This window comes from Papaver somniferum, chromosome 3, assembly GCF_003573695.1.
Source record: "Papaver somniferum cultivar HN1 chromosome 3, ASM357369v1, whole genome shotgun sequence".
Lineage (NCBI taxonomy): Eukaryota > Viridiplantae > Streptophyta > Magnoliopsida > Ranunculales > Papaveraceae > Papaver > Papaver somniferum.
In genome coordinates this window covers 28241986-28260137 of record NC_039360.1, presented here as the reverse complement: position 1 = coordinate 28260137, position 18152 = coordinate 28241986, and the positions used below count along the sequence as shown (strand labels likewise).

The 18152-nt window shown below is 37.6% G+C and overlaps 1 protein-coding gene and 1 pseudogene across 1 annotated transcript; both read right to left on the bottom strand.

The window, feature by feature from the left end:
- Positions 1 to 213: 213 nt before the first annotated feature.
- LOC113359209 lies at positions 214 to 4529 on the bottom strand (annotated as a pseudogene).
- Positions 4530 to 4547: 18 nt separating this feature from the next.
- LOC113355671 (probable 1-deoxy-D-xylulose-5-phosphate synthase, chloroplastic) lies at positions 4548 to 8639 on the bottom strand. Its single transcript, XM_026598585.1, has 10 exons — positions 8337 to 8639; positions 8044 to 8163; positions 7789 to 7953; positions 7478 to 7628; positions 7008 to 7276; positions 6535 to 6814; positions 5920 to 6230; positions 5531 to 5806; positions 5154 to 5438; positions 4548 to 5014 (listed from the first exon to the last, which is right to left on the bottom strand). Exons 1-10 carry the CDS (start codon positions 8490 to 8492, stop codon positions 4865 to 4867), a joined length of 2163 nt encoding a protein of 720 aa, XP_026454370.1. The 5' UTR covers positions 8493 to 8639; the 3' UTR covers positions 4548 to 4864.
- Between the last annotated feature and the right edge of the window lie 9513 nt (positions 8640 to 18152).

Genomic DNA, 18152 nt, shown 5'->3' with positions numbered 1-18152 from the left:
TCTTCTTCAAAACCTCTAGAGAATGAAACAGTGAGTATCAAACAAAAACCGGCCCCTCCAACCACCAAGCACATACTTTTATAGGTTTTTAATGAGAAAAACCCTAGCTAGCCTCCAGTTGAAAATCTCCTAATAATTTGGGAAGGCTAAACAAAATCTCGGGCATTGGCTGTGGAACCGGGAGAAAATAACAGGCATACGGAGGTAGAATATACAGTACAATAGTTTGGGCCTTGGGGTCAATTTCATCATCAACCAAGCGCCAAACACAACTTCTAAAGAGAAACATTTAGGACTAGTTTTTTTATTTGATGAGCTTATCGTAGATGACAAATTCTCTGTCAGACCACATTGTAATTTTACGAAAGTTCGGAAATATAGCCATTTCTTATCCAGATAATAATTGGAGACAAAAACAACTCTTTATCGTGCATCACGAGTTCGGCAAAGCAGACTCAAGGCTGTAGCAGCAATGTGATGTCCAGTCAGGCCTGCAAGAACAAGTTGCTCTTTTGGAGATGCCTGTTCTATGTAGTTGTCCGGTAAAACAGTTGGCCGCCACTGAAACATGGTATTATGCAGATTAGAATTGGGATCCGAACCAGAAGAATTGCTCATGCATATAAATTGTAATACCTATTGACATGCTACGACTAAAAAATGAACAAGGAATGCACCAATTGACATCATAAGTTACTAATTGTATTAAGATGCCCAAGGAAAAAAAATAAAGAAAACATGCCTAGTGCCTACAGATAAAATGTATGAAATACCCAACAAAGTTCTGTGTGCCAGGCGCTCATGCCGTGTGAGAGCTGAACTTATCATGACCAACTACTCCCCAGCACCAGACTAAAGACCGTCATTTTGATATCTAACGTTTTTTTTAAGTGGCTTCAGTAACAGATTTCTAGAAGCTATTGAACAACAATGATCATCTTCCTCGTTAGGACAAGGCCCTTTATCCCAAATATTCAGTCAAAATTGGGGTTCGTCTACAGCTTTCCAAGAAGATGCTCCTCCTAATCAGCTCCATAGAGAAGTTCAAAAACTGTATAATGACTGAGGAGAAAGAATATTACCTTCACCCTTCTATGAAGTTGCCCATCAAGAGAAATGATTTGTGCAACATGGGACCCAAACCCTCCCACAGAGCCTTCCTCGACGGTTATCAAAAACTCATGCTCTTCACAAAGCTGCCTAACAAGCTTGATGTCAAGAGGTCTGCAGAACATTGTATCGGCAACAGTTGTATACCAAGGCTGAAGAGAAGAGATCGAGCCTTCAAGAAGTTCTTAACCATCACCCTGTATCCCACCATTACCCTCTGCAAGAATCTTCTCTTTCCAATCTGTCAACAAGTAAATTAGCTTCATTTCAGAGACATCTGTAAGATATAAACTCGCACCATCAAAAAATATACACGGACATTACCTTCAGAGGCATCTCTTTGCAAATAAGGCCGCCTCTTGGACACCTGAAGCAACAGGTCTGCCGTCAATTTGCTCATCCTCGACGGAAGGTGCCATGACAATCATGTTTGGCAAACATGACATGAATGTTATGCCAGGTGCCCCATGTTTTTTTTTTGATCAGAAGGTGCCCAATGTTTGGCAAAACTAGTTCAGATGTTTTTCTTCTTATCTCAGTAATGTGTAACCTAGATGGTTTAGCTCAATGAACTAGTAGCCTACTACTGATGTCGTGTTATGATGGAGAGAAGAGACCGAGCCTTCAAGTAGTCTTGAACCATCACCCAGTATCCCAAAAAAGCAACATATGTACACTCTGTAAGAATCTTTCCTCTTCCAATCTGTCAACAAGTAAGTTAGCTTCATTTCAGAGACATCTGTAAGATATAAACTCGTACGTGCAAAATATATACACGGAAATTACCTCAAGAAGCAACCAGTTGCAAATGAAGCTGCTCCCAACAATATCGCCTCTCGGATACCTGAAGCAAACAGGTCTGTCATCAATTTGGACTGCAGCGGCCACCATGTTCACAAGTTCGTCCTCATTGGAAGGTGCCATGATAATCATGTTTGGCAAATATGACATGAAAATTATGTCACATGTTTGGCAATCCTGTTTTCTTCTTATCTCAGCAATGTGTAACCTAGATGGTTTAGCTCAATGAACTAGTAGCCTAGTACAGATGTCGTGCTATGATAAAATTGTCTAAATGTAACTAACTTTTAGCAAGTTAAAAAGAAGCTTCGACTTTTTAGAAGTTTCATCAGTGTTAGAGAGTTACAAGCAGGTAAAACGAAGGGTTTATGGCAGAAAAGAGAAAAGGGTCTCTTTAGAATTGATACAGAAATGAAGGCACAAATAACGCTATCTACAAAACTGTACCACTAACAGAACCAGTAGCTACTAGTCTTACAAGCTTGCTAAAGTCCGCTATTCCAATGACGACTTTGTAGTAGACAAAGTATCAACTTGTTGCCGCAAAACATATTACGGTAATAAATAAACCTGCATGAAATTCTTTCTAACACCAATTATATAAAAGCATCCTACATATCTCTTCATCTTTCACAACAAAGATTCAGGTTAACGGCATAAACGTACTTCGACAAACTCATTGGAAGTAAGATTCCTTACTTCAGCAGGGACAAAGTGTTAGTTCACTAGCAATCAACAGCATAAGCTACTTCAACGAACTCATTAGAACTGATAATTTCAAGAAATCAAGCAAAATAACCAACAGCGGTGAAAGCTAATCTGACCAAAGTAATCTGATGAGACGAATGAGCACGTTTATAATGAGAATGGCCATATATATGCATCAAATGAGATGAACAAGGGCGCGATCAACTCAAATTAAGCAACCACCGAACAGATATCCACAACAATTTTGATTCAAAAACAGACCATTCAATGTAAAGTGATAATATTAATAATCGTTAAGAACAGCAGACCAACCAACCTTTGTTGCAATAAAGAATTACCAAAATAAAAATCATATCTTTATTGTTTCAGAGATCACATGATATTTAGCTACAATTTAAGACTAAATAATCACACATATGGGAAGTGAACAAAACTAAAGCTTTGATTTGATGCAACTCCAAATACAAGGTTTGTCACAATTTTCATTATTCAATGATAATGATGTAATTTCAAAACCCTAACTTTGAAATTCAAAGCAAACTCTTACCTTGAAACACCACAACCCATTCTTTATTTATAATCAAATGACGGAATCGGAGCACTGGGTGAATCAAAACTCTCCAAAATCTCTGTCTTACTTGACTTATCTTCCTTGATCTTCTTCTCACCACCAAACAATCCACCAAGCCATGATGAAGCTGAACCTGAACTAGAATCCTCCATAGACATAGCAGAACCACCCATCTGAGGCTGCTGCTGGCCAGGTAATTGCCCCATAGGAAACCCAGGAGGCATCCCTGGTGGCATCCCTTCTTCCATGGGCATATTAGCAGGAGGACTCAGAACCCTATTTAACATAATCCCAGCTCCTTCAATCATAGCAAGTAGAACACCACCAAATAAAGCAGATCTTGAAGCAGGACCAAGACCTTGTCTCATCTGTAAAAACCCACCAGTAGCTGCACCAGCAAAGATGGAATTCCATGGATCTTCTTTTTGACGAACATAAACCATTGTACAATCAAATGCTGAGAATAAACCACCCCATACTGCAAAACTACCACCAACTCGAGGAGCATTCATACGAACAGCTTGTGTGCCTCGACCAGTCTTTCTCCTTTAGGTGAGTTGTAGATTCCTTTCAAGAAATGAAAAGCTGAACCACCAACAGCTCCCATACCAAAAGCACCACCAATATCATCTAAGATTCGATCTGGACATGGTTCTCTTGATGTTTCTGGAGTTCCATTAATTTTTACCCTAAAAAAAGGATTTTTTTTTTTTTGTGGGGGGTCTGATTTTGGAAGTGAGAAAAAGGAACCCTAACTTCTGAAGAAGAAGAAAAAGAAGTGTTGGATTCAACAAATGAAAGGGAATATCAGAGCTGTCCTGTCTTACAGGACAAGTGGTTATCTCCATGCATCCCATTTGGATACGGGGTGACTTATTTTTTTACTTTCATCATTTTTTTTTTGTACAGTATGTTATTTTGGCCTATAAGCTGTTTTAGTTACTAATAAATCATTCATTTTCAGGAGAATTGCTATGAGTTCAGATTGGTTGTCCCAAACTTCAGGAGCATAGGGTGGCAGATGCAGAAATTTCCAGGAAAATGTTAAAAGACAACTTTACAAGACAATGTTTAAGTAGCCTTTGTGCCTTCTATGATGCATTTTCCCTCCTGTTGAGAGGTTTTCAAGAAGACTCTTGTATCTCTTTTTGAAATATCATCTAGCCTGTTCTCCTCATTTGGGAGATTAATAGTACATTTGCCATAGTGAATATGCCACATTGTTGTTGGCTCTATGCACATACTGCAAATTCAACTATCAAAACTCAAAAAAAAAAAAACATTTAAACAATCTACTACAGCGTTCCTAATTGTTCATTTTATTACTTACAATTTCCATTTGTAGCTGAAGAAACACTACGCGCGAACTCAAAAATTCCATTTAGCGATAAATACATAAATTTGCATTGGTTTAGCTGTACACACCCCTCGCCAATAATGGGGATACTCTGATACAAAGGCTACATTCAAACTATGCACAATTTCAGTCTGTAAGCACTTAGCTTACCTCTAACAACTCTAAATACAAGTATGTACTCATGATAAACGAATCAAAGAAATTGATTACTATCTGTTCATATCTGTTCAAAGAAATTGATTACGAACCAGACTTGAAGGAATAATGGTCATATATACCGGTTTCTTGTCCAGATAATAATTGGATATATAAACTCTCTATCGCATCAACAACAGTGCATCACGGGTTCGTCCAAGCAGACTCAAAGCTGTAGCCGCGATGTGATGTCCAGTCAGGCCTGCAAGAGCAAGTTGCTCTTTTGGAGATGCGTGTTCTATGTAGTTGTCCGGCAAAACAATTGGCCGCCACTGGAACATGGTATTATGCAGATTAGAATTGGGATCAGAACCAGATAAACAAATTATAATACAATGAATATCCGGCTCGCAAGAGCGCACCAAGCTCAAAAACTGGATAAATGCAAGGATTCGGGAGAGAGAATAGTACCTTCACCCTTCTATCAAGTTGTCCATCAAGAGAAATGAATTGTGCAACATGGGACCCAAACCCTCCCACAGAGCCCTCCTCGACAGTTATCAAAAACTCATGCTCTTCACAAAGCTGCCTAACAAGCTTGATGTCAAGGGGTTTGCAGAACCTTGCATCAGCAACGGTTACTTGAATACCAAGGCTGGAGAGAAGAGACCGAGCCTTCAAGCAATTCTGAACCATCACCCCATATCCTAGAAAAGCAATATCTTTACCCTCTGCAAGAATCTTTCCTTTTCCAATCTGTCAACAAGTAATTTAGCTTCATTTCAGAGACATGTCTGTAAGATATCAACTCGTACCAGCAAAAAATATACAAAGAACTAGGAAATTACCTCAAGAGGCATCCCATTGCAAATTAGGCTGTTCCCAGCAATAGCGCCTCTCGGATACCTGAAGCAAACAGGTCTGTCATCAATTTGGACTGCAGTAGCCACCATGTTCACAAGCTCATCCTCATCAGAAGGTGCCATGACAATCATGTTTGGCAAACATGACATGAATGTTATGTCAAAGGCCCCGCATTGTGTAGGGCCATCAGATCCTACTAGTCCTGCACTCGAGATTGCAAATCGCACAGGTATTCTTTGCTGATCAACATCGTGGATGATCTAAGGTAAGAAATAAGAACAAAAAGTCATTAGCTTAAGAATAATGTTCATTCGCATAATTCAAAAATCAAGAGAGTAGAGAGATAGGAAGAAGTGGAGCGAAGAAGGAAAACCTGATCATATGCTCTCTGTAAAAAGGTGGATGGAATTACACAAAATGGCTTCAATCCTCCGCATGACAAACCAGCTGCAAAAGTTACTGCATGCTGTTCGGCCATTCCCACGTCAAAAAACATGTCGGGGTATCTTTCCTGAAAGAGTTTTAATGATGGATCCATTCCCATGCCTGCTTGAACAACTACAATATCTTTGTCCCTCTCTGCCTCCATTACCAAAGCTTCCACAAAATAATCACTATAGGTCCGCGAGAAACTGTTACCATTTAGTTTCGGGTAAGAAGATAATGAGTCAGAGCTACTGGAACCTGCATTAAATCAGAGAACGTAAAAAGAAGTCAGCTCGTGAAATCATATGGCCTTCTATCAAAAAGTGTCACTTGACTGAGAAAAACTAGAATATGAAGCCTATAGGCGTATCAATTCTACTTTTACCAAATGCCCAACTCAAACTTGGTCTACAGAAGAAGGCCACAAATACCTATTCATGGTGTTAGTTTATCATATTACAAACCTGGTATCAGTGCGCGTTTAAACATGTCTATACCTCAAAAACATATAGTTCCACTGACTTTTTCAAAGCTTAAGCTACCAAATGGAGAGAAGAAAAACCTTGATGTTTGATTGAAGTCTCCTTTTGCTGGTCAGCTTCTAAACCCTGCATTTCCTCTGTTATCACATGCACCAATACAGGTCCTGTTGAACCCAGCGATGCTACTTGTTGGAGGACACAAATTAAATCTTCAACGTTGTGACCATCAACTGGACCAATGTAATACAACCCAAGCTCTTCAAAAAGAGTTGCTCCTTGTGGACCCATCATACCACGCGCATACTCATCAACTTTAGCTGCCAATTCGTGCATACGCCCTCCAAATCTCTTAGTGACACCCTGAAAATCAATTATTAATGTGATGGCGATCAGAAAATCTATGAACCACAAACAAGGTAAATGATAGTTTCCTAAAGGGCAATAACGACATTAGAGCTTTAACGCTAATTGGCCATTTAACCTTTATTTATTTTCTTTTCTTTTCATTCATAAGCTATAGAGATCATTATTGAAACACACGTTAAAAGTGTACCTTAGCAGCTTCCCTTAATTTCCGAAATGATTTACTAGATTGAAGCTTGCTCAGAGTACTGGAGAGAGCGTTTACTGCTGACTTTGGATTATCATCTAACTTTGGGTGTAAAGAGTGTCTGCTATCGTTCAATATAACTACCATGTTCGAGTCCAGATATCCTGCATTGCTCATTGCCTCGTAGACCTGTCCAGACATAGTCGTCTCATTGCTTATCACAGTGACAACACGGTCATGTGTTCCTTTAATATCGCGTGCAACAGCAATCCCTGAGAATGAATCAACATTTTGTGTATAAGTCACTGATTTCACTATCAAAATACAAAGTACTTTTTCAGTTAGAAATCTATTTCTTAGTTTTGAAGGCCAGAATAAGGACGGACAGCAAACCTCCTGATTTTAAAATTTGAGCTGCTCTTATTATATTTGGAAATCGAAAACATGAGGGCGAAAAGCGAAAGCAACATTACCAAGTCCAGCAGATATACTGTTGCACCCATGTGCGGCACCAAATGCGTCAAATTCACTCTCACTGCGAGATGTAAAACCTGAAAGACCATTCTTCTGTCTCAGGGTATGCATTAGGGACCTTCGACCTGTGAGAATTTTATGTGCGTACGCCTGTTCATTGTAAATGATGAACTGCTCTTTAAAGATCACACTATCACATTTAACGCACATCTTAACTCCAATTGTGTCCAAGAGATGATAATGTATTCTTCTATCTCAAATTAGTACATAACGAGCTAACCCTGGCTCCATTGATAAAGTAAGTTCCTACCTGTTGACCCACATCCCACAGTATCTTATCAGTTGGAGAATCAAAAACATGATGTAATGCAACCGTCAGCTCCACTGTTGCTAGACTGGCTTTAAAGTGTCGAGGCATCTTCGACATAATGAAAGATAACTCGGAATGTATCTCATCAGCTAATTGTTTTAACTCCTACGATCATAACCATCTCTAGTGTTAGTAAAAGAACTACAATTCTACATATCTCCAAACTTAAAATTCTAAAACTTCATAAACCCAAACCTTGATAGACAAATTCTTCAAATGCACCGGAGTCTCAACCATATCTAGTAAAGGCGTTAGCGCCTTCTCCCAGAAAAAATCATCAGCTTCCGGTACAGCACTTACTCTCCCAATACATCCCTACATATAAAAATGTCATCACAACCCACCCTTTCAACAATCATGTGATTGAAACAAAATTTACCAGCAACACCCAGATATTCAACATATGTTGCATTTCTCACTTAAATTACTAAATCCAAGCTACAAATGAATTCATAATCATAGAAAAAGAAGTCAAATTATTGACATACCTTGCGAGTATTATCATCTGAGCAAAGATTGAATCCGAGAAATTTACTTCTTGGAAACTCCAATTTTGGATGTAACACACTGAATTTATCATTCTCAAGACCAAAAAATCTAGCAATTGGGTGGAACTGAATAGATACGGTACCTGTGGTGGACATGATTATAGTCTATAAACCTTGATTTAGTAATCTGTACATGTCTATCTACTTGGGAAATCAGAACCCTAGTTTTGGAGGAGAATTTTAAATGTGGGGGAACTATTTAACCGAATGAAACCCGAAATAGTATCTTTTCGTTTTGTTTGAGACGAATCGAATTTTATATCGAAACAAATTTATTCATACGGTAACAAAATAAAATTGGCGCAAAGGCTAGAAGATAAAAAAGAAATGACGTAGTAAATCGTACACGTCATTTCTTCTAGCTCAGGATGGGATGCTTGTGTAACAACTGATCTCATTCCTTAGTTACATAAGATCTTCTAGCCAGTTTAGCTAAAGCATCCACATTTTCATTACATTTCCTATTTATAAACACACACCTAGGTTTAACAAGAATAGACATTTCGATTTTAAACACACACCTTGCTAAAGCAGCTTCATCCATTCATGTGTGAATTGATTAATTAGCTGAGAAACTTCATTATACTCATGCAAACGCTATTCAGTTATTTATCTAACAAATCATCTTTTGTACAGGGATTATTTGGATTAGTCACTAATTTCCAGGCCATATTACTAACAAGAGTTAGGTTAAACTTTTGAGGGTTCTTAAACCCTAGTCCTTCATTCCTCCAATCTTTGGGATTTAATCCTTTCTTCAGCTTCCTTAGTAAAAGCATCAACAACGGCCTTGTAAATTGATGTTTCGATCACTGTGTACGGATTAATAGTGGTATTCTTGGTTCCTCCAACTCCATCCGTACTGATCGATAGTAAATTTTTATTCACTGGAACCTCTTTTCGCTGATTCTAATTGATTTTACTCCAATGAAATACTCAAATGACTTTTCAACTTGTGAGAATACTCCCGCACTACTGACCGGATTGATTAACATAGAAGTGTATTGAAGTGAACTCAAAATTTCCTTTTCTGGTTGCGGCACATCACCATAAAACATGACACCCTTTCCAGATGAGCAAATTTTCTAGGAAAGCCAAGGTAACCCGATCTTTTCACGACCAAAACCAGCCATTTCCTTTAACACCCTTAGCTAGTCCTTCCAACAGAGAAGTTGGTGCACAGTTGAATATAAACTGCTTCACGGTAACATCGGCTCCAAGGTTTGAACCATCTGTGGACTGCACAGATACAACATCTGAAGCAAGTTCACCACTTGTGGAAGTTTGAGTGATGGTATTACCAGGAAAAGGACTGTAAGTGTTGCTATTGCATCCTGGTCTAGGCGGGGACATCCAGGAGATTTACTTGCTAACGAGCATTGTGCTGAACCACAATGAGTAGGTTTGTATGTCGATGATACATAATCTTGTTCACAATCTACCCATAGGAACTGACCACCAAGATCAATGACTACGTTTATGGGGACTAGAAGTGCTCTTTGGTTGATATGAGTTAGATATTAAAGTGTAAACTCATCTTTGGTGATTGAAAGGACAAGTGATTTTGGTCTGAATGAAGTAGGTTATCAACTCGAGAGAGAAAGGGATGATAAGAATAAAAATGTTGAGAAAATGAAGAGATATTGAAGTTGAACGCTACGAGATAAATAAGCCATGGTTAAAAGAAGAAATGGTGGTAATGATAATTGCATGTGAGTCTGGGGTTTATTAGTGTAGCACACATAAGGGTAACGGGGATAGGTTTAAGTTTCATCAGAAACTTAATTAAATCGGATTCAAGGATCAAGATTTAAGAGATAAAAGTTGATAATCAAATTGATAATAATAATATTGATAATAAGATGTGTTCTCTGAACAAGAAGGCATAGCCTTTATATAGGTTTTACAAGAACCGACTAAACATAAAAGAAAAGGAATTCTACCTAAACTAGGAAAGTAAAGGACTTGCAAAGCAAGTAAACTAAAACAGACGCAAGGGAACAACAACTATTGTTGATACAGACCAAGGGATCAACTATAATAGTTGATACGTACGAAAGAGATCAACTGGGACAGTTGATACGTTGAGAACAGGTAGATGTCCTACATCAGTCCCCCTTCTTGAAAGAAACTCGCCCTCGAGTTAGCTAAAAAGAAAAACTTCATTCTCTCCACACTTCGAGCTGTCGTCACAGAATACGAGTTTTTTTTCTTCATGATTAATATAAATATCACGGTTACCAGTTTACCACGATCAAACACAAATGTCATAGCTCTAGAAATCATAAATCCAAGTATCCAAAAAATGTGTCTCAGAGCTTTACAAGAATTGTGCTTAACTTTCCCACGATAGAAAAACAAAAGTTACATCACTAGTGTTGATTATAAAAATCATGCCAGCAACGACTTCCATGAATAAAACATGTATGTCTTCCAAACCTCTGAACTACTTCTTTCAAAGCATAATTAATTGACTCGTCCCTCCATTGGTCAAAAAATTTGAGTAGCTCTTTGAATCTAGCACCAACATTTCTGTTTTGGAACAGAATCCACCAACCAAGTCTTCTAACTTCGACGTACCGTCTTGCATCCATTGTGATATCCAATATCCCAACAGAATTTTCAATGCTTCGTTCCAGCTGTTTTTTCCAAACAAATACTACTGTCCCTTCTTGTAGCAAAGGTAAGCTGATTGTGTATTGGAAAAGACGAACTAATTGTCTTGTTGAGATTTCTTTGCCCCTCTCATAGTAACTCTCCTTAGTACCGTTGCTAAAACCTTCACCAGGCGTAGAATAAACTACACTTTGAACGATTTAAAAATGTCCACTTTAACACTTGAGGAAACTTAACCCCATTTGTCGATCTAAAAGTAGGATTCAGACTTGTACTAGCCATTTTAAATTCCACTTCAAATGTAACCTTTAGGTAGGCGTGAGCATTCTTCTTTTTAAGCCATGATTGTGAATGTGCAACAAGAATAATGGCGCTGAATGCCATGTATCTCTCCAAATCTATGCTTGCATCAGGTAAGAAAATTGCATAAATTTTAGCTCTTATATTTGACTTAAGACGTTCACCGTCAGCTGCTTCTCTAGTATATGCATGCAAACCAGCTGATTTGTTGGCGTCTACTGCTGGAAAAACTGGACAAAAGAATTTTACTTCCCTGGTAACTTTTAGCCGCGCGTCTCTGTAGTAATCAAAAGTATTAAAAACTACTAATTTTTCTGGAAGTAAAATATCAAATTCCTTGAATTCGGTATGACATTCATCTTGGCACCATGGATCCATTATCAGGTCACCTGCATACACACTAAAATTCGGACTTCTACAGCTAGCAGTCACAAAATCATAAGTGACAATGCTGGATCGAGAACCTTCGGTAGACAACTCAGAGTGTAAAGACTCAATAAACTCCACCGTACCATTTTTGCTAAAGAAAACATCCCATGAATTATACAGTAAAACAACATCTTTCATACGTGCCTTCTTGAACACTCTAAATATTTCCATAACCTCTTTTGGATACTCATTCATCGAAGTCCAGTACTGTTGAACTTCACCAATATCTGTCCAAAATGTAGAATAGAGTACTGAATGAATGTCCACCAGGTTTCCACGACCATTGTTGATTTCTACCCGTAAATTCGTGGAACTTTTCTTCCAAGGTTGGTATGTACACAGCAACTCCAGGAAGAAATACCATATTCTAGTCATGAAGAAGAGTAGAATGTTCGCAGCGTGCACTAGGATTGACGAAGAGATCTCGAAGAACTTGAAAAATATTGGAAAGTATTCCTTCAAACTACCACCAGTTCGAATATTCACACTTCCTTGTGCAACACAGTGATTCTTCACAATATAAGAATTTATTTTAACATCGTCTTCATACACCGGAAAATAAGAAACTTCACTGCTCTCGGTAGTATAAGAAGTAGGATATCCAAGAAAATGTGAAATACCCATATAACTTACTGCATAGATTCCTTTTGAGAATAGTTCCATCATAACTTTATCACCACTTATATAATTGATGTTGATCCATTGGTAGCATAGTGCACTAACTTTAACGGACTGGACAGAAAAGTCCAAGACGTTAGTAAAATTAACAACACCTTGATTATCAACCTCTGTGTGCATCATCGCATTTACAAGGGCATTTGCAGTAATCAAATTTTCTGCAGCGCCATTGGTTGGTGTGAACCATCCAGACTTAATTCCAGCGTCCATCTCGTCTACGAACATGCTTATGGAAGTGGTCCATTTTCCACCTGTGATTGTGACCGTGGTAGTCTTGGCTGAAAACATGATCTCTAGAGATGTACGTTGACACCCCACTTTGAACTATTATTAGTGGCACGTTACTAAATTTGGGATCATTGAATGAAATACTTGGATGTGCTGTTAAACTTTCAGCACAATTGAATCGAAAATCCCATTCCTGCGTAATCGGTTGAAAACCTATTTCACCAATTTCCTTCCTTTTATTGTATTTAGCCATCTTATTGGTTGCACACAAATCTTTCACATACATGTGCAACAAACGGATCCCTAGACCCTTTGGAGCAAACATCAACCATGACAGGATACCCTTTTCTCTCTGTTCTGGCAGGACTTTGGAAACAGCAAGCAAAGTAGAGATTACCAAATTGAGTTGGTCCCTTATTAATAACAAATCTTGCGTTGTAGTGTCATCGATCAAGATATGACCTTCATAGTAGCTGAAATCAAAACCAGTAGTAGAGAAAACTTCACCTAATAATATATGTTGAAACAAAATATCATTATCTTGCCAGAATTTTACTTCGTCGACTTCCACATAAGATGGTATGATGTCATATGTAACGATAGGCTCTAGATGTGCAGTTGAACATCTTATATGTCTTGTTGTCATGCATGGTACAAGAGTATCATTCAAGTAAAACCGGATGTCTTCATAACTAGTTATTTTATTTCTCAACTTTTCATAAAAATCTCTAACAAACCTTGTTGGAAAACGATTAATAAAAAAATAACTTTTTAAAGTTTTAATAAAAATTATAATTTATTGTTTTCTTTTGTGAATGAAACTTATTAGTCCCACATTATGGAGTTTCCAATTTTTAGTAGTTTTAAGAAACTATATAAACCTTTTAGTCCCATATCGGGGAGTTTTTCTTCTCAAGTTGTATTGTCAATTATATAAACAAATTCACTACTTTTGTAAAATCTAGGATTATAAACAGATATAGGCCTGATTTTCAACCCGATAGACAACCATAGGCCTGTTTTTTTCAAATTTGCAAATCTAGTCCTCCATCCATGTTTCCATCCAAATCCGTTAGTTTTGTCAACTTCTAGGTCAATTCGGTCAATTTCTCCACATATGAGATGAGTTAATGACACCGAAATTACCCATATACCCTTTATGCACGTGCATGATTAATTATGTTTGATCTTATAACAGGGTGGATCTCGGAAAAATTCAACGGGTTAGATTAGATGGGATATAAGATTGCCACGTGTTGTATGGATAGTACATCTCTACGAAAATATCAACGGGTTAGATTAATCAATTTTAGGTTAGGTCTTTATATTCGATATGAAATTGGGGAAGAAACGCATATGCTCCCAATCTAGTGTATCTTATCAACAACTTCTGAAGGATCCAACGAAGAAAAATTCTCCGAGTCGATTCAATCTTTATCATTAAAACCCAAATATGAATATCAATTAGCACTCGATTCAGCGATATTCAACATGCATACAACCCTAAAATTTCCTATTGTACTTTCAATTTAATCGATTATAATGTATGAACCAATGTCATGCTATAATTGACTTGAATGTATGAGTGTTTATGCAGAGATTAAAACAATAAAATGAAGATATGAGATGTTTAATGAATAATAGATTTAATCGATGCTGCTGACGGTCAATCAATGTTTGCGTTAATGGGTTTCTGTTGATGAATAGGAAGATGGGTTGCTCAAATCGAGTCTGAAACCATAAGATTTATTGATTTCAGAAGGATGTTTGATTGATTGTTAGTGCAGAGAAAGATGGTGTTCGCTGCAAAAAAGGGTGGTTTATGTCGAAGACAAGATGAGAAAGGGGTTTAATTGTGGTTGTTATGAATTGATTACGGAATTTGAGTGAAATGGTTGCCGTGGAGGCTGAGATCGATGGGATCTGTTGCTGTGGAGGTTGAGATTCAGAAGAGGTATAAACGGAGCTTGCAATTGGTAATTGAAGAACCGAAATTGAGACACAGATGAAGAAATAGAAGTTGGGTTTCGATTGAATTGAGAAAAAGATGGTGTTGTAAGAGAGATGAGATGATGTTGATGTGAAATAGGTGATGGTAGAATCGATTTGATTTCGTTGTGGTTGTTTTGAGAAGTATTTGGGAGAGGGTTATGTTGCTCAGAAATGTGGAGAGCTGATGGTTTGAGTCTGAACTAGTGGGTGCAGTATAATCTCTGTTGTTGTGAGCACTATCTTAGAGAGGCATTGTGTTAATTGAATGAGTGCAATTTACAATGAACTGGTGGGTGATTGCTGGTGAACTGGAAGGAACGAGTTTCTGGTGGTGTGGTTTGATGGCTGAAGAGATGAACAGGTGGAATTGTTGACTCAGTGAAGCAGGAGTTGTTGCTGTGTGCAGCGATGATTTCAGCTGAAATTGCAGGCATATTGCAGCTGCAGGAATTGATACTAAAAGGCTGGTTGTTGTTAGGGTTGTGCTGCAGAGAAGTCACAACTGATGGTAAATAGGTTTGTGTGTTACTGCAGAGAATGTCAGAGCTAAGGAAATTGAACAAGCAAGAATTGGATTTTGTTGTTACAGGAAAGTCTGTGGAGAACAAATGGTGTTATGAGTCTGAGATGGAATTGCAGGGTGCAGGTGTTAGCAGTGATGTTGGCTTGGAACAGAACTAACGGTGCCAAAAAGGTGAATAAGAAGACATTCCTCTCTGGCATAGGCCTGTGCCAACTATATCTGTACATTGTGTTAGCCAAGCTATAATAGCTAAAGCTGAAAATAACTAATCTCAATCGACGTTATTTTCATTGATTGGATAAAGTCCAAGGAGAATATCGCGCAACCTTTGGCAAAAGATTTATCCCAAGAGATAGTTAGAAATTCATCGAGGGGGAAGGGGCTTAAGCTCATAAATTAAACTTGCCATGAAGGATACTCAACCTTGCTGACTGGAGATCCAAGATCAAGGTTTCCAATGAGACAACTAATTTGTGGTGGGTAAAGGTACACACTATCAGAGAATTTTATTCTCTGTCCCTTCCCTATGGTGTAGACGTGATAGTGTGATTGCATGTGAAGGATGACATTTAAGAAGTCTTAATGAGTTCTATAGTTTCAATTTAAGATTGAAGCGAGGTATAGCAGTAATACTATTTATGGAAACTCACCTATCTGAATGAGGAAGTGGGCCACTTCCTATGAGAATATGAGTTTTAATTCTCTAGAGAATTATGAGAAACAGGATATGTCCAGGGCCAAATTGGACAAAACGGCACGAGCTTGGCAGCAACCTTGGAGATATCACCCGTGGTTGTTATCGCGAATTACATAAAATGCTAGCAGTTCACTGTCTATAGTAAGTAATTCCGGTAATATCTCACTAAGCAAAGGTTCAAGACCTCATGGACACCTCTGCCTAAAATGGTATTTCCTGCGCTTTTCATGTGATTTTCGTTTTGATGGTTTTGGTATTACTGGAACTTAGGACCTAAAGGTCGCTAAGGGTTCACTAGTTCATACTTTTTCACTTTGGTGAAAGATACCTATAGTCTCACCATGTGAGAACTAAAGATGAAAGCTCTCAATACTATTATGATTTGTGCAATCCATAGTATGACCATGGGGTCAACACACTTTTGTGTGAGGGAAAGGAAGTAGAAATGACTAGTATGATTTCAATACTTGCATGATCAGTCTGATTGGATCGTGAGATTGGGATGTTGATTTACCAAGATCTATCTGTGTTTTCATGTTTTATTGAGTTTTCATTCATGTGGGGGATTGTTGGAAAACGATTAATAAAAAATAATTTTTAAAAATTTTAATAAAAATTATAATTTATTGTTTTCTTTTGTGAATGAAACTTATTAGTCCCACATTATGGAGTTTCCAATTTTTAGTAGTTTTAAGAAACTATATAAACCTTTTAGTCCCACATCGAGGAGTTTTTCTTCTTAAGTTGTATTTGTCAATTATATAAACAATTTCACTACTTTTGTAAAATCTATGGGAAAGGGAAAAAAATTTTATTTTGTTTTCTCAAGTGTTCGAGATTTTCCTTTGTGGTTTTTTCGGAGTTGCCAAGATTAAGTTGAGCATCTACTACATATGCTAGTAGTAGGTGTAGTAGAGTGTTTTATCCTGGAGATATCCGTCCTGTGAGGGCTATAGCATCACTCTTGAGTGTAGCCGGGCACTAATGTCTTAAAGGAAACGTGTTGAACACGTGACTCACTATGTTTTTCCAAAGTTTTGCCTTGTTGATGTTGCGGAGATATGGGAGTTCGTCCGTTTCATCAAATCGATCACTTCCATTATAAAGGAGCTAAGTATCAATTACTTTTGCTTATTTGTTTTTTCCTTGTTTTTGATTATTGCACCCAACATGTTATGTGATAGCTCATCCTCGTCGACCAAATTTTCTTCTTTCTTTTCTTCTTCAAGAACAGATGTAGTTAAAACATCTTTAACACCCACAGATGATAAAGAAACCTCTTGAGTTGAAGACGAAACTTGTTTATCCTGAAGTTCATGTTTCTCTTCGAAAGTAGCTTTTATTTCTTCCAAGAGAACAACAACTTCCGTCTTCTTTGTGTGAAGAGAGGTAGCCGAAACAGCTACAAAAGCATTAGGAGACGATGAATTCTTTTGAACTTCAGAAAGTTTGGTCAATTCCAATTGGACGTCTAACTTCAGCTAAAGAAATCTTAAACTTTTCACGTTTAGCTTCAGCAATCAGAAATTCTTCTAACTTCACCAAAAGTTGACTTCCCTCTTCTCTGGCAACAAGAAGTTCTTTTTTTTTTCTTATACTATCTCTTGGGTACGGATAAGGCCTATAAATAATCTCATGGAATTCCTTGCTATAGTCTGCAATACGAAATATTAAGTCTGATCTCATCTGCAGAAGATCTTCCATAGTAATTTCTTTCATGATCAAAAATGAGAATAAGAAAACTGGGTATTTTTTTTATTTTTTTATATGGGATATGGTTTTGAGTTTTGCGGAAGCGGGTTGAAGGATCTGTTTCTAGATAAAAATCTAAAAACTCTGTATCTGATACCAACTAGTGTAGCACAGATAAGGATAACAGGGATAGGTTTAAGTTTCGTCAGAAACTTAATTAAATCTGATTCAAGGATCAAGATTTAAGAGATAAAAGTTGATAATCAAATTGATAATAATATTGATAATAATATGTGTTCTCTAAACAAGAAGGCATAGCCTGTTAGTTAATTGAAGACCAATTATTACCCAAGTTAGCCGTGACTGTTTTCGGAAAGGGGTTTCCTAAAACGGCTAGAATTCTTGGTTGCCAAGTTTGTAACCTATATAAATAGGTAATTAGGCCTTTTAGAATTTTATTGTGTAGAAAACGATTAAGAGATCAGTGAGAGATTTCTTGTATAGCTTTTAGGGCTAAATCTAGGGTTTCGTTGTGAGAGCATATTGGTGAGGAACAAGAGACAAGGTTATCGTCTCGGGTAATTGTTGCGGTGTAACCAAG